Source organism: Stigmatopora argus, chromosome 4 (genome assembly GCF_051989625.1).
Source record: "Stigmatopora argus isolate UIUO_Sarg chromosome 4, RoL_Sarg_1.0, whole genome shotgun sequence".
Classification (NCBI taxonomy): Eukaryota; Metazoa; Chordata; class Actinopteri; order Syngnathiformes; family Syngnathidae; genus Stigmatopora; species Stigmatopora argus.
The window spans coordinates 15,440,069-15,462,977 of record NC_135390.1 but is presented as its reverse complement, the minus strand read 5'-3'; the positions used below and the strand labels follow the sequence as shown (position 1 = coordinate 15,462,977).

General features: G+C 41.0%; 1 protein-coding gene across 3 annotated transcripts in view; it reads right to left on the bottom strand.

Moving 5' to 3' along the window:
* The window catches only part of bcam (basal cell adhesion molecule (Lutheran blood group)), a 39,940-nt gene extending 17,556 nt beyond the window's left edge, over window positions 1-22,384 (bottom strand). For all 3 annotated transcript variants that reach the window (XM_077598774.1, XM_077598775.1, XM_077598776.1), the window contains exon 1: window positions 22,141-22,384. In XM_077598774.1, the coding sequence (XP_077454900.1) occupies window positions 22,141-22,207 (67 nt within the window). In that variant the 5' untranslated portion in view covers window positions 22,208-22,384. The remainder of the gene's footprint in view (window positions 1-22,140) is intronic.
* Between the last annotated feature and the right edge of the window lie 525 nt (window positions 22,385-22,909).

Genomic DNA, 22,909 nt, shown 5'->3' with positions numbered 1-22,909 from the left:
GAGGACAGACAAAGAGAGAGAGGAACTTTTCATTTGAAGGATTCTAATGAATAAATTTGTTTGAACAAAACAATCGTGAAACGAAGAAAAAAAGGTAAGATTTCTGATTTTCGTCAGCGGGAAATTTTAGGTGCGCACTATATTCGAGTACTGCGTTTTTCCAGATTTTTTTGGCCCAAAGTTATACCTGCGTGTTATTTTCGAGTGCGCGTTATATTCGAGTAATTACGGTAAAAGAATTACGTTTTTTTTCTGTAATTGTAACTATGTCACAGGACTGGCTTTTTATAGTGGAAGAGTGTTTATTGTGTAGCTTGTTGTATTTGGGAAAGATGAATTTGCCCAGAGCTTTCATTTGATTTCCTTGTTGTACAGTATTAATTTTATAGTCGATTTAATGCATATAAAGGATCTGAGGGGTGGTAGGATCAACACATAGGGAAGGTTACAGAATGGGGAGACCCCATGTAAAGCCCTGAAGTCTGTCACCGGTGGGCTGATGAGAGCAGAACAGGTGCAGGGCAGCTGCTGCCACACACATACACACTCTCACATACACTCAGAAGCCAACAATGGCCGTCAAAAAGCGATGTTGAGTATGAAAGGCGATAGTGGTGACACAAAGCTTGGATGGAGGCTGTGGAGTGAGTAGGTAAAAGAGGAAGCTGATTTTGGTAGAGCAACTGATTTTTTTTTAAGTGTTTATCCTAAAGTTGACATATTTTGAAAAAAGGACTAGTTAATTGCTTGTATACAACAACAGTGATCCTATAAAAGCCAGATGGTCTACCAATGATTGTCTGCAAGCTAATTTCAGCAATTAAAATAAATATTTTTAAACTATGCTATACTTGCTTGTAGCATTTTGATGAAAGGAGCATCCGGGAGCTGTTATGAATTGTGAAAATAAAAATGCGTAGTATATGTATTTGAGGTGTCACGCTACGAGCGTTGAGCTGTGCAGTGTCTCGAAAACTGCATGCCCAATCGGCATAAATATACATAAGGAGCTTGCGGGAAAGATGTGCGAATAAAAAAATATTACCATTCCCAAGACACAAACTGTAGAAAAGAGAATTTTCTCTCAATGTGAGGATCTGTTTGAGGACTGATATCAGCTATGAAATATGTCTCTCACACGAAACTATTCTGGCGTTTAAAAAAATAAAAAAACTAAGGAAAAATAAGTTGAACATTTTACATAGAGGTTAAGCAAAGCTAACTTTTTGGGTTACTTTCAGTTTTAGTTTTATTTTCATTGATTGTCACGTTAGCTAAAGTATATTGAAATGAGCAGCCATGACTGGCAACAATTGAACTTTTAAGAGGAAAGACACGTGTGAAGCTGATCTCTCAGGCTTTAATATGGGCATGCACACTCAATTTTTGAGAAATCCACAGTTGTTGCTTAACGTAATTTCCTGTGAATTTAACAAAGCAAGATTCTGATAAAAGACGAGCTAGCGTCAAAGAGAAAATGGTGATATTACTGAGTCACTGCACTGCAATTATATGAAACAAAAGCCTTTGTCCACTCTGTCTGGGCTTGTAAATGTGGTCCAACTGCGCAAGTAAAAATCACACCTGGAGCCCCTGTGGCTATACATAAACACGGTAAAACACATGCTGAGATCGCAATTGATCGTCGAGATCTTCTCACTCTCTTGCTCCTTTACTGGTTTTCCAACGACAGCGCTATAAGATCTGCAGGATTTTTCTTTTTCCTATATTCGTCAGCGTTTGATTCCATGGCATTTTTCATCATCTTTATTATCTTTTTGCCCGGTACAGCATTTTTTTGCACTTGAAAATCAGCCACTGTACTTGAGGGAGAGGAGCCACAGGATGTCAGGACGACACTGTGAAGGACGAGTATGTCTGATGTTCCCACAGACTTTATGCTGACGTAATGGCGCAAAGCGGAACGTTAGGCTGCTAAGTGATTAAACTATGCGTACGTGCCCACCTTGAAGGATCATAAAATTAACAATATCCCTACAATGGTATGGATAGTTCGATTGGACTTTACGACTTTTAAATTTGATTGGCGCCGTCCCTGAATAAATAAACACGAGACGGGAAAGATTTATTGTGTGACCAGCATGATGTATTACATAATGAAATACACGACTAAAAGTTTGCCATTCATCAAATAGATGAGATTAGTTTAACATTTTGTAGACGAGCCAACCAGTCATCCAAACTGAAAAATGTCACGTGAAACTTGATAAGATAGATCATTTTTATGAAAGAATGTCACCTACAGCACGGTGCAAAAGCACTTTAGACACAACTCATCAATCCGACAAATCAGCAGGTGTTGTCTGCCGGCTGGGCTACATGTGTGCATTCCTCTTTGGCACATACATGGCGTTAAAGTAGCAGTATGCGCAGTTGTAACGGATAAATCACACTATCTGGTGTGTATGTCTGTGTGCATCGTGTCACCCCGCGTGGCTCTTTTTAAGGGGGACAAACAGTGTTGAAGTGCGCAACAAGGTCCATCTCTCAGACACTCTTTTGTCTGATGAGAGATTCCCTCTGTCGTCCCAGCAACGGTGTCGGTGATAAAAGTCTACCACACTCTAAGGGTGAATTTTAGGGCAGTCTGGTCAACAAGTGTTTTTGTCCGACAAGAGAAGTAGGATGAATGTTTAAAAGAGGTAGAAGAAGAGAAAAAGAGGACAAGGAAAACTGGACTGAGTTGAGTCTACGACTTGGCAGCAAACCAACAGAGACTGTTGAATCACTATCAACTTAGCCAGCCAATCGCAGGGCACAAGGAGATGGACAATCATTCCGCTCACAATTATACTTATGGACAATTAAGAATAAAACCTCCATTTGTTGGTTTGAACTCTTTACCGGTAAAGATTTCCAACTTGAACATGTTTCCTTTGCCATCTTGATGCCTTTGATTCAGCAAATAGCTCAGTATGATTTCATACATAGCTTGAATTGGCCAAGGTTCACTCTACTGCGGTCTAAATCTACTGCCAAAACTGGTTAACAGGGCAAAAACTTACCCTCTCAAATGAATAAGAGCATCAAATAAGAATAAGAAACAGAATCTCATTACTTTTCAAATCAAATCTCCAAAAATGAAGAGCCAGCAGCTAACATGCCAGGATAGGTCTCCCCCTCACTTACCCTTCGTAGCCTCTCTTAATTTAAACTCAATTGAAAAAAGAAGCCCAAGATGGACTGTGTGAGAAAAAAGGCAATCGGTAGGGTGTCACCGAGGGGCCAGGGATGAGGGGGTGTTAATATTTAATGTTTAGGGGCGCCACAACACATCACCCCACACCCGTCCCCCAAGAAATATTGGCCTCCTTCTACCTTGCAGGGCTTCCAATTAACACAATGCCGTGCTTTTCTTCCCTTGCACCCCCGCTATTCTTTCGTCCACAGCCACTGGCTACATATGAAATTGGGCTAGAGATGGCAAAAACATAAAAGGAGGAGTTAAAGGGTGGGTACGTGGGGTAAGATAAACTGACAGCATAATGGAGTCTCCTGTGTGTCGTCGTCGACTATTTATCTGAGAAAATGACTTAATGGCTAGGAATGATATGCAGGGTTTGGTTAGAAGATTCAATCTGCCTGCATATGCTGTCATTCGTAATGGCTTCTCCAAATGAGGCACATTCAGTGGAGAGAGCAGTAGGCGCAGGCAAGAGTGATGCAGTCGCAAGGAATAATGGTTTTGTTTTGCTCCTTGCTGTAGTAGCTCGGTGGACTGCACGAGTTCAGACACACCCCCAAAAGAAAGATGGTGAAAAGTGTATTAGTGCAGAAACTTGTGACAACAAAGATGTCATGACATGCTATTGTCCCATCCAATTCATTTTAACTGGAAAGGCTGGCAGGAATACTAAAAAAAAAAAGATTCTTCTTGCATATCACCACAGTAAGGATTGTTGGATGGCTATTTTAATTCACATCGTCCTATGTCCTACTGGGCATAGGTGTCACACAGTGTGCAAACCTACTGTGCTGCTCTACCTAAATTGAATAAATTGTGGTTCAGGAAGCCCGAGTTGCCTCTGGAAAGGACAAAAATCTCATGAGATCTATAAAATATACAGGATATCCTGGCTAATCCATGGTGTACACTACCTCTTGCTCAAAATAAACCGAGAAAAACTCCAGCCCAATTATATAAAATCAGGTCTTTACTTTCTAAAGACAAATTCAAGGATTCCAATACATCAATGAGTATGTGTTTTGTCATTGCATCGTCTCTTGTTTCATTATTGACACCATTGTGTTACAGTCTGATAGAAATGATAGAATATTAGTTACTGGCTAACAAGTTAGATAAGTTTCACAGTTCAAGGGTTGAAGAAGATAAGTGCCTTGTGGTTACTGGTACATGATGTACTATGTTTTCAGAAACAAAAGAAAATCTGTATTCTGTCAAAGCAAAATAAGAGGGACGAGAAGGCTGACTCGGTATAAATAAAAAGGGAAAGACATTAAGGCTGCAGCTAATCTCACTAAAAGGCTCGGGATAAAGTGCTGCCGCCTGGGCTGTTTCGTCTCGCTCTCTGTCACTTCCCCTTGAATCAATTCATCCTCAAAGTCATTTCCAAGCATGCTGTGCAGATAAATACTCAGCCCATTTACAGTAATGCAATTCTGCGGATGTGTGCGTGCAGAGTTAGGAACACATGCAGGTTTAGCACAGTCAGAAGGGACAAGAGATAAGTAGGATCTACAATATACTGTTAGTTAGTATACTACCATCGAGCTTAAGCGAAGTTTATTTAAATAGCAACTTTCTTGATAGTCGCCCACAAGCACACCTGCTTGATCTTTAGAAAAAAATTAATTCTTCTAACATTTTTTCTGTATTTATATGTTTATATTTATTTTATTTTATTTTGAATGCCTGCAGCAGCAGGAGTTTAGCGCCCGAGCATTGTGTTGGCCAAACACAAGCGGTCACACACCATCCACAAATAACAAGTGTAAATAACACAGATATGCCAGAGTACTTTGCTTCTTTATTTCGCTACTGGGGATTTTTTGTTCGCTTAGGGGATTCTACCTATTCCAAACCACAGACTTCTTACAATGTTGGGAAAGAGATTGAATTCTAATAGAAACTTTAGAATCAAACATTTCCAATACTATTAAAAAATAACTTTCATTAATGTGGCAGTTCAAACCAGGAACAGACTGCTCTGAATGTAAAAAAAATACTTTGAATTTAGAAGTCAACTATGTTTGATCAGGAAAATGCAGCTTTGAATCTGGATACTGACGCAAATAGTCCATTTTTCTAAGTGCCTCCTTCACTGTCTCTTTACTGGAGCAACAAGCACCACTCTCCATTCCAACCACTGCTGCCTTCACTCCCTAATGAAGCCTCTTTTTGGCACTGGTAGCCAGGGCATCGCCAACACTTTAGCCTCACCCTCTCGAAAAACTCCTCTACTGCTCACATGGGATGGCAAAATGGGACGGAAGATAATGCTGGAATAAATGAATAGCTTCTCTCTATAACTGATACGTGGGATGCAGTTTCCACTGATCTTTGACTAGTGGTTCCCTCCTTAGTACAGGGGGTGAATAATCATAGAGGCAAAACAAATTGGTTTTTATTAAAGCGCTAATCAATCTAGTAATCATCAATCTGCACCTTTATCTAGTTTGCAAAGGATGTGATTACAGAAGGTTGCATCCTGGTGGGATTTCTAATCCTTATGGGGGGTTTTAGTGTTTCCTTTTTCATAGCTCAGTTTTGAATAACCCATTGAAAGATTTCGACAGTGACAAGCCAGTCTTTTCGGAATAAGATAACAGGTCGCCAGAGTACACGTATTTTCGATTATTCCTCCTTTCTTTCCTTTCTTCTCATCACACTTTCATCCAACATGCTCAATAGAATGGCTAAACCCTCCCCCAGAGTGTGCAGCACTGATAGAGGGATATAGAGGCTGAGGCGTAAACAGGCTGCACTCCTGATAGGACGAAAGAGAAAGAGAAAAGAACGGACAAGGGAGGGCCTGGTGTAATGAAATACAGCAGAGACAGGGTGTAGTGCACAATACGGGTCACTGGCTTACCTCCACACTCCCTCTTACAGCACTCAAATTAGCCCCCCAGGTGACTCCTACGCCCCCGCTCTCCCGGCCGTCTCCTCGCTCTTGTGGAAACGGCGCTATACAGTCACGACAAAGGCCATGCGCAGCAAGAGTTCAGAAAGGTCTGAGGAAGCCCTGCTGAGGCGTGAATTCAGGCATTGTGCCGGAAAAACCTTGGTCGACGCATGACCTTCAAATGACTTCCATGTGTCCTCGCATGCCTACTTGTCTTTCACACGTCGTCATGCCACTGCACAGAGAATACTGTATGAGAGAGTGTCGTCGGGGTGGAAGTACAAAAGGTTTTGGAAACTGACAAAATATGTGATGAAAGTAAATTTGAAGTCGGGTAATTGGTCGTCTCTTTGATATTTTCTCAGGTCAGTACAGTTAAACTGAAGAAAATATGACGTCAAGATGAAATAATCACTGACTAGTGTGACCATACAACAAAAGTACTGTACTCGTGGTGGACTTTCGACTTATCCACACAAGGGTCGCCACGGTGAAAGTGTAGAAGGGGATAAGCCAAAAGTCTACGACTAGTACCGTATTTTTGTTGTAAGGTCACATTAGTGAGGGATTAATTCATCGACAGCCTGTAAATCTTTCCTTCTGGAGTCTTTGAATGTATCTTCCCACATCAACACAACACTGCTGTTATTGATAATTCTTGCTTGATGTATTTTGACACAGGGGTATGTGATAAACATCTCTGTTTTGCTTTGGTCTGCAATTTTATGACCTATTGTAAAGAGGACCAGACTAAAATGCATTGCTTTACAAATTTAAACAAGTGTATTCTACATAGTAACTACTGACTCGTCATTTGTGGTCCAATTCAAACATACATGAACATTGAAAACACAAGTGTACACATTTGTGCTTTTTGATTAGGACATTCCCATTTTATTTGTGTGGATTCAGTATCACATGGCCTTAGATTTTATCACTTTCTGTCCCCATACACAGAATAAGCCATTGATTTAGTCTGACTCAAAATCCTAAACCTTTTGCTTGTCAAAGTTTTTCCATCCTCGCTTACCCTTCAAGTGCCGCACTCTGGCCTACCTCTACCCCCACCACCTTTGCTCACTTTCGGGCCTTTTTTGCCCATTATGGCGGATTAACTTTTTAATGCTTGGATGAACACCAGTAAGTGGGGGGTACAGAGTCACACATCAGTACACTGGCAATCTCTGGTTAGCTGGCAGGCAGATATGGTCACAAGCCCACTGGCGCAGGCAAATGAAGCCTTCTGTAGTGAGATACAGGAGGTATACTCCCATGATGCATCTGAGCAAGGGGTGCAAAAGCCCAACCAAAGCTCCCTATTAATCCTATCTTATTCCAGCGAGATATTCCGAGTTAATTACTATTCTCGTGCATTCTTTCCTTTCTTCCAAGAGAGATTTATAAATCCGTTAAAGTCCCGCTGTGCCGCGGATAGGCCTCCATTTTTGTTTGGTATGAATAATCAGTCCAGTTTAATACACCAAAGTCTCCACTTTGCTGCAGCAGCCCATAATCTTTTCTCATATGTGCTACTTTAACCCTTTCATGCACGATTCATGATAACCTTAATCAGGACTATTTTCTCAAGTGTTTTATAACTCTAGGCATGATCAGAAGAATGAACCTCGCTGTTGATGAAATGAGACGCCTTAAAGATTTCAATAGTCCGTAAATTTTGGGGACATTGATCCTTTCTACTACTGACTGCTTTCATTGTTTTTCTTTAACAATTTGCAAAAATGAAACGTTCCCACATTAATCCCACTGAATTTCAAATGGGATTAAATAATTTAGAATGAATTACTATTCTTCTGCTTTCTTTGGTCTAATTGAAATCCTGTGAAAGCATTGCCGCACATTTACAGAAATATTGCATTTCTTTGTTTGCTTCTTTACGCATACTCCAGGGTGGCAGAGTCTAAAGTATAGGCAAACATGGTTATGAGCTTCTGCAGACAGTGACACTCACTGACACGGTGCAGTCTGGCGTCAAGGTTTAGGGAACAGGGTGAGTTTATAATGAGAGTGAGAGAAAGACAGAGCAAGGCAGCGTGACTAACTTGCTGGCGTGTGACGACGTACAGGCTCACTAACAACCGCGACAAGCAAACTTTTGAGTCACTACAGCATATCACACAGACTGACGCCTGAAATATCTCCTTCCAGTCTCCAACCTGATGCCGCCTTACATACAGATAGACCCATTAAAAGGAGATAAAAGTAAGCCTATCATTAAACGCGTCCTTCGTCACGCCTGATGTGGCACCACCTTATCTTATGGATGTCTGTGTTGCTCAAGTGTGTTTTTGACACAAGGCAATGGAAAAAAGTAAGTTCTATTTTTGCCGAGACACCCTCAAACAAGATCAACGATAAGCCAGCAGACGAGAAGATAGCGAGCATTTGCCATACTATTCTATATTTGGCAATAGGACATGTGTAAGACAAGAATGCGAGAGACTGCTAATGTATTTATTGACTCCTTAACCGTCCCAACTATTCCACAAAGGGCCGCAATGGGAGCAGATTTTTGATTCAGCACTGAAAGTTTGACCAATGAGGTTTCTTCTAAAACCAGCAGCACCTGACTGCAATCAACTGAATACACTTTTAAGACATCAGATTTGTGAAAATGTATATTCGTCTTCGGTTGGAATGAAAACCTGCACCCACTGCGGCCCTTGACGACCGGTTTGGACAGCTGTGCTGTAGGTGTAGAAAACAGGTGTCTCTTTACTTGTGGCCACACATACAAAGTTAGCATAAATGTGTGTATTAACCTTCCAGAAATGCCAGCTAATCTTCTGCATAATAGCCCACCTGTCATCTCCCATCATCTCTGCGGGAATACAGGATGGGCCACACAAAAAAGGAGGCGGTTGGATGTTCATTCACTATAATCATAAGCAAACAGCTGATCCATCTCCTTCTTTTAATTCCGTCAATTTTCATTTATATTCCTCTCCTGCCAGTCGCTGCCATAATTGCATATTTTGCTCAAACAAGAGATTTGCTCGCGCTTTGGGGGACAATATGTTGCCGGGGTAACAGACGTACAGGCTGTTTTATCGCAGCAAGACAGACATGATTGGTAAAAGAAGGAAAGGACGGGGCACACGAGGGTCTTTGGGGGTCACGGGTCGAAGCAACCCGGGCCGGGGGATGAATAGGGAAACGCAGCGGGCAGGCCCAGATTGGACAGTGAGGTCACATGATTATTGATTGGCAGATATTATGCCGACGGCAGGAGAGTGTAAACAGAGACGGGACGAATACATTGTGGCACCACATCAAAGTCTGACTGCTGACATAAAGTCCGCGGGAGATGTGATACGCTGAAGGGTGGATTACAAAACGGGGTAGGGGATAGAGACCCCAAAGGAGGGTAGTACTTACCTCCATTGTGTGATGTAAAGGGAAAAGAAAAGCAAAATTAAGTAAACTTCTTCCATACCATTGTTTTGATCTGAATTATTACATTGTTTAAAGAAAACATGACAACATCTAAATATATGAAACCGGACTCAAAAATGATTTGGGTTAAAATGGTATTGAATTTCTAATGTTGCCACAGAATATAAACTCATGACTCAAGGCGCCACCACACAATTGTTCAACCAGGGGAAAAAAACTCACGTCCAAAAATAGAGGAATATTATTTCAGAATATTCTTAAACTACGCTGGTTAAGTCTTCTGATTAGTATTCATAGCTTGGATGATGAAGTGATTAGCTATGAAATTGGACACAAGAGATTCAGTAATAAGAATTGTGATTTCAATATCCATTAACAATTTGTGGGATTCCACACATCTGCATAGCACAATTAGTAAAAAAAAAAAGGAGTTGAACGCAATCAGTCCAAGTCATGCCAAATAACTCCCTGATGGCTATCAGTTGAAGTTAGCCGGAGCTGCTTGATAACCATCACAGAATGCGCTGAAGCCGAGAGAGACAAAACAAGGACGTGTTTTGACCTGTATGCGGCTCCGCCTCCAGGCGCCGGACACCAAAGAAGAAACCGCGAAAGCCACTGGTGCCACCGCTTCCTCCATTCACATCCGTTTCCCAAGTGAACTTGTAAAAAGATGTGGCCTTATCATTTTGAATTAGAAGCATGATTACCTGAGTTCTCCATTTGCCAACTAAGTTTAACAAAATGCTATGCAATTGATGCTGAATAAAAAAAAAAATGAATTAGAATTTTTTTAAATTAAACCGTTTAATTATTAAGGAGATTTTAGAATTTTCCGCGGAATATTTTTCAATTTCATATATTAATGCAGCAAGCCCAATATATTTCACCTCAGGGTTAACCAAGAGTAAAAAATGTTTCCTTGTGGTTAAAAAAAATACACTAAGCAGTATTTAAGGAAGGTATTTTTACCTCCTGATAAACTCTATTATTAAAGGAGGCAAACTACTGTAAATCACCAACCCCTGTCAGCCCCTTTGGCATGGCATCATTCAATAGGTACGTGGACACGCTTTTTTCCACACATAGGTCATCTTTTGATCCTTCAACCATTGCCTCTTCTTTACAAGTTTGCCAAAGTCCATATTTCTTTTTTTTCCTCTCCAAAGAACATATTTGGATGTTTGATACAGGTCAAGTTAATGCCCTTTTTTAACCGCAATAATCCATAGGATTTTAAATCTGATTCTTCTTCATCATTTCTGTCATTATCTATTAAAGTGCATAGTCCATAAATGTAGTGCCTTGGTGGAAGCACTATTGGGTGACATTCTATGGGAATGCTATCACATTCTCATCAGAATTTTGTTTATTGTGCTTTTTATACCACTATGGGACTTTGCAAACATGGTTGATTTTGCTTTATATTTTATTAAGTTTGCTTCTTTATTATGTGCGAGCAAGGAAATGTATTTGAAAACGCTGAACTGACTAACCTGGCACCATCAAACCCTCCTCTTTCTACCATTGCCACGCATCTTGAACAAATGAAAGCAGGGAGGTGGAGGAGGAAAAGACTGAGGTATGGAGCTGAAAAAAGGTGGACGATGTTATGAAAAGAGGTTTTTGAAAAGCTTGACACTTGCATATAAAAAAGGTTGAGGAGGAATTAAATGCATCTGATATATCACTGGACATGTGTTGATGTTCATTCAGAAAAGAAGTGTGGGAGAAAGAAAAGGAAAAGGAAATTGAGGTGAAAGCCGTCGTGGCTCCTTTGAACTTGTTTCAATGAGACGAGAACTTCAAAAGCTCTGAATCGGCGTCCTTCGTTATGTCCAGCGGTGAGATTAATCTGTGCTTTCATCAGCATTTCATCTTTTGGAATGAGCAGCAAAAGATACACAGGCAGTGAATTGGAAATTTAGTGCCAGTGTTCCAATAAGGACTGACAGATATTAAGAGTGCAGCTCCTTTTATATCAAGGGACAAAATTATCTTTGGAAAACAACATTCGAATAAATGAGGCAATTCTTCAAATCAAAAGACTTGCCTTGAATTTTTTTCATGTTCAAAAACAAATTTGGCTACCAGAATCTTGTTCCCAATTTCATGTTTTTAAAGGATTAGTGACAAACCTGTGATTTCCTTCCCTGTCCAAACAATTTGAATTTGAATGTGATCTTAAAAGAATACCATTCCTTCCCAATGACATTGTCCGAATATTGGCAGTTTATTTTCGCACAGGCAACTGTGAGAGGGCTATCTTTTTCAGATAATACATTGCTATCAGCACCTCAATGTGATTCCCCCATATTTGAGTGTCCACCCTGTCTCCTATGAATGTCACAAAAGTGTAAGTCTGAAAATGTCATCGGAGAACACTGCGCTTTTGAATGCATGTAGAGGTTAGAATTACACACATACCACTTTCAGATTGGACGCCCAAGGGCAGATTTTGGCATTTATAGAGAGACAGAGATGAATGCTCAAAAGCTTGTCAATGCAGGTGGAAGTGGTCGGCGAAGTAGAGCAAGGGGCGCTTGGCAATGTGAGGTGGGGACCAAAAGAGGAGGGGAATGTCAAACGCAGGAAGAGGTGAGAACTACTGTGAACAGTGGAATGTTAAGGGGGCGAGAGGTTTGATGGCACTCTGTCATCAGTGCAGCTCTAAAATTTTCCATGACTATAGTCTTCCATTATGGAGAGGCAATATAAGGGAGATTATTCAACTACTTGGTATGAGCAAGAGAAGTTGCTAAAGAACCTTTAAGGTTCATCCTTTCAAAAGAAGTATGATCCTTGAAAATTTCCCTGGAGAACAAAAAACACTAAAACAATATACAAACAATAGAAAATAGTAAGTTAGTCCTCTACTTTGCTTTGGGTTGACTGACTGACTGATTGAAAATCAATAAGATGACAAATGTTTGACTTTCAGATTGCGAGAAACAAGTCAGCAAATGACAAAATGGCACACAGACGCTTTACTGTCAACTGACACACAGGTGTAAATGCCACCAACTGTTTTCTCCATTCAAAACATTCTACGGCATATGGGCACACATGTTTTCTATTGGACAAAGAAGAATGCAGCCAACAAAGACAATGGTACTGTAAATGTATGACATCATAGTGAGAGAGCCCTGTTATAAATTCCTCATTCAAACGATGACTTCGAGAGCAGCTGAGCAAAGAAGGGTATCAGCTATCCATTCCTGTTGCCCTGTTGCTTTTGCCAACTGCAACGTGCCTTGCAAATTGATTTGTCTCCCCTTTCTTTTGTTCTCTGTTGAAAGTGTGAATTCACCACTCACTGGGTAATATGACTTGTTTCACTGCATTATATACATAACAAAACAGAAAAACTCAATTGATTCAGTTCCATAAAAATGATAACACCTTCATACACAAAATAACTGAGATGACCACAACATCCTGTGGAAACAAAATTCAGCAACGTGCGACTGTGTAACTTCAATATTTATCTGATACTTCAATTTACACGCAAACACAAGCCCTCCCTCGTTGTGTTTATAACCACGTCTGGCTCTGTCTGATATGAGTGCTTGTTTCTACATTGTGTGGATCATTTGGATAGTGTCTCCTGTTTGTACAGGAGGATCTAGCCACCCGCTCAGTGTGGTGATCTATGAATTCAGTTTTTGAACAGTAAAAATTAAGAAACCAAGCAATTTTAGAAGCCCATTTGCAAGTTCTTAAATTTGGTATGACTCTCAAAAAAAATGTCCCCTCTAAAATTGTGCCAAAACCAGTAGATTCCAATCTTGTAAAGTATAATGATTTTTGCCTTTGCCAACTGCCCTGAACTGTCCTCAAATATAAACAAACAGATGGACCGAGGAGTGGGGATCTGTTGTTGTGTGGGTGAGGGCTTTGCAAAAAAGAACGCAGGAGTCTGAGTTCTCTGCCAAGGAGGCGCAAGGTCTAGCTGCAACAGCCTGGCTGACACACTTCCCCCCAACTGACAAGACAGATAATGCATACAAGAACAAATCGATGCATTAAGAAAAATGATTGTGGAAAAACTGGAGAAAAAAAAAGAACAGTAGAAGAAATGTGAGGGCCAAAGTAGAATTCCGGGTCAGATCGCAAGCTGGTACCGCCGTTGGTGTGGACACACCGCACATGCACACGCCTATTCATAACCTCGCTTAAATCCTAGTCACATTCACATGCGCTGATTAGCTCTGAGTGATGGATGCCCACACACATGGTAGAGTTATGTCCTCCTAATCCCTGATACACACGATGGCGTTAATGCAGTTGGAACGAAACACTCGCTGCACATGACAGGCTCAGACTTCTGGTAAAATGTTTTCTTACAGGAAAATGCAGATACATGGTCGCCCTCTGCCTCCTTCCCATTCCTTTTTCCTTGTCTAGCATGTGTGTGTGTGTTTAGCCCATTATTAATACCTGAATTCCAACAGCCCGAAGGAATGTCTTAACAATGTGGCCTTGTTCAGGTACACCAATGAAAAATGCATGAAAATACACTACTTCTTTTTAAACAATTTGAAACTCTAGCGAGAACATAGAGCACACTTTAAAAAGGAATTAGATGTCATGATAAATTTTAAGCTTTATTTTGAATTTCTGCGCAAGGGTTTTGTTTGGCAAGCTCAAGCCTCAGCCCTCTCTCCCCTCTCGTGTTGGCTCTAATCACTGTGCAGCATGTAGCAAGTGTACAGATTGCAGGTTCTTGAGTTTGAGTAAACCAAGTCAAGATGGGTCAAAAATATCTATTTTTCATTCGTTTGTCTGTTAAAGTGGCTAGCACTCTAACAAATATAATAAATGAATTGATGGAAACATTATCTGCTTCAGATAAATCACCTTCCTTTTCAGGACAACCATTTTCGGGTTATCCATTTTAAAGAAGCAATATGCAAGACTGAGGACCCAAAATGGTACTGCAACCAAGCCTAAAATATTGAAATGCACAGCAACCCCATCCATCCATTGTAAACACAGAATCAAAACAATCACAACTAATTGGACTAATTATAGACTTTTAAAATGGGAAAATCCCTGGTTAATTATTGTGAACCATGTTAGAAGTATATATAAAAATGTTTCTTTAATGTCCTTTGAAATGTTATTGCCATGTAATGAATAATTGAAGTGCAAATCTTTTGTAATGCTCCTTTTGCTAATTTCATTCTGGTTTTCTCATTGCCTTTAATTTTCAGTACTCAATTGTGGAAAGAAATACAAGTACAATACATTAATTTCTGCTGGTCACATGTCTTTTAGTGCTCCGAAAGGTCCTTAAATAATATTCATTTATCATATCATATAATAAAAATAACCCTGATTGTTGCCCGGTCCTCTCTAAAGGATAAAGGTAAATTAAGTAATGTAAAAGGAATAAAATTGCATTTTTTGGTTCAGGATATAAGACCATCCTGGGCTGAAAAGAAGCAACACACTTAAAAAGCCCATCATCCTGCCTCTATGCCTTCCTATCTCTGTTCTCTTTTGTTAAGCCTTATTATTGAACATGTGTCCTGTCTGCCCCGACCATTAACCAAGCTCACACACCCCCCTTGCACACAGCTTTCAATCGACGCACACACAATAATGCATAGTGCACACTTTGGGGCTACTAATTGACATGGGAGGGGCGGCACGTCTTTTATCATTGCCCACAGAGACAAATCTTGAAGTCTGTGATGTGAGTGGGGAATGGGATCAAAAGGGGCTGGGCATGGGCGGGGTGCATATATGTTTTTTTGTTTGGGAGAGGGTTCGTGAAGCTTGTGCTCAACCTTTTTGCTTTTTAGCCAACCGTGGCATAAAAGACCAAATATCCTTTTGTGCCCTTCAATATAACAACATGAATTTATTTGAATAAATGTTAACAAAGTTTGAAAATGTAACAGAGAAAATCTCAAGGACTTGTAATTACTTTAGCCCACTTTGATAACAACAAGCTAAATCAGTTAACCACTCTGTAAGTCTGACATTACCCCGGTAATAACAATTTGTCAATCTTGATGCTCTGCACAATGTACAGACATGGAATTGGGAATCATTTTCCCTGATGGAGTTATAACCCAATTGTAAACTATTGATTTAGAATTAAATATTCATAAAAAAGCAGGAGTAGCCTGGTTGCCTTTTCCTGCTGATGATGAATCAAAACAGTGAATCTTGAGAGAGCATCTGTTTACTGCTACAGGCAAATCAAACCAAAAACAAGCCATCTCCGCTGAGGATTCGAGAAGGATATCTGCAAGAGATAGGCCTCTTACCAATGCTTCATATTGCAACTACTGATAAAAACACTGGAAATATAACACTGGAAACTTTTGAGATGGATAAATAATAACATTCTGGAAATTCCAATAAGAAACGTAACCGACATAACATCAACTCATGTAAAAGACAGGATAAGACTTGTGCAGCATTAGCACTCAATGCATGCTAATTGTACTCTTCCTGCACAAAGTCAAGTTCACACAAGCAAAGAAGAGCAAAGACAACTTCTGTCCCATGGTAGTTGCCTCACAGGGACTCCTTGTAAGCAGAACCCTCAATAAAAAGATAAGCTATGTCCTTGAGGCAGCTGCCTGGCTGATTGACTGCAATACTATGAAAACTGACACCTATTTTTGTGGCGATACTACTGGCTTGTTGCTCAGGTAACATCCTCCATTCCCACACATCTCGGCATGAAGTCATGGTTAAGAAAGATCATTCAAAACTCCCACGAAGCACTAGCAATTTAGATCTTACGCTAATCCAAACCAAAACGCCAAGGCCTTACCTAAGTTCTGACAGTTTTATGGAAATCTGTTATTCAGCCAACGTATGCCAATAAAAACAATACCGCCTTGGCATATGTAACAGATCGACACCAATGTCAGAAAAGTCCATTAAGCAGCATCACTTACTGTTCTTCACCAACAAAATCCATCACTCCTCCATCTTGTGATCCTCCAGCAAACAGGATGTATGCCTCCACTCTTGCCTCAGAGTCCCCATGGCCCAGTTAGAAGCAATAAGATCTCATTGTCAAACAGTGACCAGCCTCACTGGAGAGGTTAAACACTGCTGCTTAACCATTAACCAGATTAAATTCACAGGACCGCAGGAATGCTCTCGCCTTCATGCGAAACAAGATTGGACATGAGAAGTGGCTCTAGTGATCTCCGAGGTCTTGGCCTTCGCTTTTGTCACGGCAGCTTTTTGAATTTGCACACCTACGCTGTGCTTGTAGATAGAAACCTTTCAATGTACAGTGACCTTTCAGTCACCCTCCAGGTAAATATACCACCGAGATAAGCACAAGAAAGAATTTCTGGGCAATCCATTGTCACAATTGTTTGAACACTCCATCAAATATGTAGTTTGTGACTCCAAAAAGAGTAGATGGTCTGCACTGGGAAGTTTTCCAACCAGATATATTAACAGGGGAAACTATTGGTGGCAGAAATAACTTGACTGACTGGTTAGCTGTTTCATATCAGAGCCTGAGACCAGAAACGTGAGCAAGTAAGGAAGCAAGCAAGTTGTTTTTATCTGATGATCCATTACATTACCCAAATATTTTCTACAGATATGTCAGTGTGGGTTGAAGAAATCATTCATCATGCTTGAGTGGAAAAGGAATGGAAAGTAACCTGAATGATGAACTGTGGTGGAGAAAGAAATGTTCACTGTTTGCGTTCCTTGTTCATAGTTAACACCATCCGCACTCTTGAGTTGCACACTACACCACTTGGTTCTTTTTCTTCTGGGATTAAAATTATGGCTCTCAGACAATTGTTTCTCAGGGATGAAGCTCACGGAGATATGAGGATATCATACACGCTGCACAACTGTGCCACCGAGCCAGCAGGGTGGCTCACCACAAGGTGGTAATTGAACTCAAAGTGTGAGGGAAAGGGGGATGGCAGGGTCTTTTTTTGAAGGGGGTGCATTAGACAACTGCTGTTGAGGCAACTGTTGATGTCTGAAAAAGCAACAGCTTGCGGGACTCCCAGAGGACGCCCTGCCAGCCAACAGTCAGATGGTGGGTTTGGGGTTTGGAGGGGTTAGGATTACTTCCATGCTGCCAATCAAATGATATCCTCGTTAATCGTTCAATTTTTTTTAATTCTCAATTTTCAAATGGTATTCTTCACTACAGGCACTCAGTTTTTTAGCTCACAGCTACTAGCTGATGTGCTCTTTTCATCTAAATCAGTTTTTACTAAAACCCATCTTGACTGCATGAAAAAGAAGCACTTCTTTGTTCTCCAAGAAACTGTACAGAAGAAGTGTCTTCTTCAGTTGGCGGTGCCCAAACAAATGTGTTTCCTGACATCATAACAACAACAAATACATTTTAAAATAAAGCTTGTTATTCATATCTTGCTGCAGCTCTCTCACTAAAAGGATTGGATGCACTTAACCTCCCTTCTCTACATGAACGAGCTTTGTGAATTTTCAATTTTGTTCCATTCTATGATTTGCAACCCCCCTCTGTATCGTCACAACTACCTGCATCAAAAATAGGGAATCAAGGAAACATTTGCAGACACAGAGCCTATTTTCATTTTCAAGGCCATGTTTTAAAAATTTCTCATCACCAATATCTTCCTCCCCTGAGAGAGGAACAACAAGACTCCAACAGTGGTAACACAATAGTCAGCTTTTTAATCATCTCCCATCCCATAGCTTCATCTGGCCTACCCTTCCTTCCTTCCTCATCGTACAGCCCCTACTGACAAAAAGGAAACTCTTCCATAAGGCAGCAGCCCTTAACCAAATCCATATCCAGCTTTTTCTCTCATCCCCTTACTTGTTAGACATCATTAAACAATATGCACTGTCGACTATATACATCTTTCAGCCAATCAAGTGCCTTGAAACAGAACGTGTAGAAGATAAGAAACCCTAAGTGTGCTTTAGATAGTTGGTAATGCTGCTAAGTCAGTGTGTATGTGTGTGTCGGAAGGGGAAGGGGGTGTTGGATGAGTTTCAAAAATCATGAGTAGCGGCTATAAATCTCACGCACTAAGGTTGCATTGATGACATAAAAAGCAAACACAGCCCTTTGCCTGCACTAAAACACATCAGGCAATTATCCTGATGCTACATGGGGTCATCAACTAGAAATTGTGCACAGAAGCATCGATGTGTGGGAAATCACGGTTAGCAAACACACGCAAAAATACCTCTAGATGCCAGGTGTAGCTCATCCAATCAGTAAAGCATGGCACTTATAGCTGATAGATATACCAGAGTTTGAAAATTTTGTTTTTAGGAACAATTAGATTTAACTGTTGTACGGTTTTCTGACGGGTAATTTTGCAGTACCAATAAGAGCCTTTACGGCGGGATTAATGTGTGCGATGATAGCACAATTTTTATATGACTGTTGAACTGATTCACAAAGTCTCTGTTACGATTTGCGTCATTCTTGCATTATTGAGTCCTCAAATGCCCTCGTGTTGTGGACTGCCACATCATCAGTGCCTGAATTTGGCCACTCGAATTAAGTTTCACGTGTCATTTACCAGTAACGTAAATAGCAAAACATAGTTTGTGAAAGGGGGAATAATTGGAATCCTCCAGTATTTCGCCGCTCAAAGGACTTCCTTAGTTGGGAAACGAGAGCCCATCCTTCATTCAAATGACTGATGATCTCCATTTGTCTCCTGAATATTCGTTGAAGCATAACTTAGTTCAACAATAAACGGCGTGAGCTTACGTTGCACCTTTGCAAATGCCAGTGCATTGTTAGTCTGTTTGTTTGTAAACGGATTATTGATGGTGAGAGGGGGGATTAAGAGAAAGAAAGGAAGTTCTTTTTCCGTGGAATGCAAAGAGACAACGAGCAAACGCAAACTTTACAGAGCGCGCTACGACACGTCCGGGAAAATACCACTAATTCCATCACAGGTCTCAGTTACTGACAGGAAAACATACACTCACCCACCTGTCAGCCTACCGAAGGATGTGAATCACTTCAATAATTACAGCCCCAATGTTCCAAGACCCATGCCTGGATGACAAGGGGGCAAACATAGACTTGCTCTTCCCAAAGCATCTGTCACTCAGGACTACACAACCCAAATATTCCAGCTTAACCTCCATGCCGAAACATTTGAAAAGTAGGGGTTCCTGCTAGCTTTTATCGCCTTAAAGCGAAATTACCCTTTTTCTGGCCTAATACCATAATAATTACAAATGGCTGCAGGGGGTTCTTGCTTCCAGGGTAAGGCGGGGGGTATGGAAAATAAAAGTGAGGAAATTAACGTCAAAATGAAAGCAGCCATAGACAAAGAAGTGGCACTTCTAACTCGGTGGACGCTTGTCACTACGATTTTTCCGCTTGGTGCAACTCTTTGGGGTCAACCACAGTTTGCCTACTTCTATTACTGGTTTATTTTATCATCAATTAGATCTTATCCCAATGCAGCAAAGCCAATTCATCTTAGAATTTTCCCAAGCAAAAGGATCCCTGTTGCAGTTAGAACGGCAAACTTTCAGTGACAAAAATGGACTGGGTCAAAGGGCAAAAGCATGAGAACATGCATCAAATGCCCATGAGATAGCAAGCATGCCGTACGACTGTGATATGTGTCCCATGATGGTGTTTAGTCCATTGAAGGCTTTGTGTGCATGTGTGCGTGTGTGTGCATGTGTGTGTGAGAAAGGGCAGTATTTGAGAATGCGGGTCCCACAGAGATCCTACAAGTATTGCTATTTTTAGAGCAGAAGCATGCTAGATGCAGATGGGAAAAAATAAAGGCATTTTGTAAAGAATGTTTTCTGGACAAGGTGAAAATATGACTTTTTTCCCACGACTAAGACACTGTGTACACAACGTCATGGGTGGAAGGGGGCAGGGAAGTGGTCAGCCTTTAAATCCATCAATCACTGTTGCCAAAGAGCGGCAAGATGTGTCGTCTGCACTGCATCCATCAATTAAACATCCTCTTGTTTTAGTTTAAATCTACCTGAGTAAACTGAAGGGCACCAGCCAGTTAAGTACACACAGAAGGGTGGGACAAAAGGAGCTACTAAAACCAGGTACCCTTGACTCAACAATAGATTGAAAACATATTGACTAGAGAAGCAAGACTGAGAAATTGGTGGGACTTTTGTGTATCCAATAGGATTGCACCAAAAATACTGATGTTTAATACTTTCTCTGTTCCAAAATTGTCCACTCCTCAAAATTTGGTGCCCCAGGGGAACCATCCCACCCAACCACACCTTGTCACTACGTCACCGCAACGGCAGACAGGAACTCTAACAGGTAAAGGTTAAAATGTCACTCCCAAAAAACAAAAATTTGGCACCCCAGGGCAACAATAGTTATCCACCACAGCCACTCAAACACCATCCCCCATGCTATTCCGGAAAGCTCTGGGTGGGTGCGGTCATGATGGACAGATACTCTTTACCTGGTAGAGGAGTGAGGTCCTTTGAATGAGTACTACGTAATGCAGTCATTTTCTACTTTTGAAAAATGCAATTTCTAAACTCTTGTCGATCCTTCCACGATAGAATACTGCAAAACATACATATTAGCTGGTTTAAGCACCAGGGTGGCACAGCCAAAAGGGAATGTGCACATTTGAAATGTATTGATATGTCCATATAGAAGCAGAGGTAGGGAACCTATGGCTCGGAAGCCATATGTGGCTCTTTTCATGGGTGCATATGGCTCTCCACTAACCTGTGAGGTAAAATATGGAAATCCCTGGTGAGAGAGCTGAGTCCCAAACACACTAATAGGAGCGTCACTATCTGTACTACAACTTTAATCATAATTTTGTGTTTTATTACTCTTTTGCATGCCTGATATCATTGAAACGGATTCATTAGCAACAGCATAACAATCTTGTCAAAAGGATTCAGAGACTTTTTGTACTGTAAAAGTGGTGAAATGTCCAAAAAAAAATCACATTTTCATATACTTTTCAAATCTGAGAATGGCTCTCAAGAAATAACATTAGAAAATATGAATTGTTTATGGCTCTCTCTGTCAAAAAGGTTCCCGACCCCTCATATAGAGTGTTAAAAAGGACAACTGGGCATGCTTTAAGAAGGTATTGACTTTTGACTATCATGCCCAAAGTCAGCTGGGATGGGCTCTAGCACCCCCCGCGAGCCTTGTGAGGATAAAGCAGTTCAGAAAATGAATGAATGAATGCTGCGAGGTGGGTTGGTTGCTTTTAACTTTTTGGTGCACTGTGAATGCATTTGAATGAATTGGAATGCAGACTGTTATAGCACTATTACTTGCTGTTTTTCTTATATTTGTCTGATTTAACTAGATTATGTCACCACTCTTGATTTTTGTGTCTGATTGTGAAAAAAAGAAGTTTCAAGGTGCAATGAGGTGTGGACAGGGGGACTTTCCTGCGCAGCTTCAAGACCCCCACTAGATTCGGACCGCAACCACCTCATATTCAAGTTTGCACTTGTTGGACAGATGTCGGAATTAATCCTAGGCGCTTTCTTTTGCCAAATCAGCACAATGCAACAAAGTTATTAATGTGGAAAAGAACGCGCAAGGCAAAAAGTTTTCTCAAACTACAAAAAAACAGCCCTAGGGATTAAAAAAGCAAAAGAAATAAAGAGGACTTACGTTGCAAAGCGCAGAGCAGCAAGGTGCACTCAAGCCACACATGTCCGAACCTTATCCCTTCCATCATTACAGCCACTTTTTATTGCCTTTTTGACAAGTTTGCACCTTTCGGTTGTGTTCTTTCAAGCAAACGGGACGGGCAGCTAATGTGAGCCTTGTGTCTTCTTTTTGGAATTGTAAAGGCGTCTTTCTCTCTCGCCCTCTCTCTCTCCCTCTCTCTCTCGCCCTCTCTCTCTCTCTGTCTCTCTCGCCCTCTCTCGCCCCCTCTCGCCCCCTCTCTCTCCCCCCACACACACCCTCCCCTCTTTCTCTTCTCTCTCTCTTCTCTCTCTTTCTCTCTCTCTCTCGCTCTCTCTTTCTATCTCTTTCTCTCTCTTTCTCTCTCTTTCTCTCTCTTTCTCTCTCTTTCTCTCTCTTTCTCTCTCTTTCTCTCTCTCTTTCTCTCTCTCGCTCTCTCTCTCTTTCTCTCTCTCGCTCTCTCTCTCTTTCTCTCTCTCTTTCTCTCTCTCTCTCCCCCTCTCTCTCTCTTTCTCTCTCTCTCTCTCCTCTCTCTCTCCTCTCTCTCCCAGTCTTACTGGCTCAGTAATCTGACGCGGGTGGTATACTCCTCTTATTTGGACAAAAGGTACCCCCCCACACACACCTCCCTCTTCACTTCTTTCTCCCGCACTCTCCCCTATCTCGCTCTTTAAACTCACCCCCTACCTCACTTTTTTTGCAAGGAGGAAGGGGGGATCTGCTTGACTGAACTTTCCAGAAACGGAAGTAA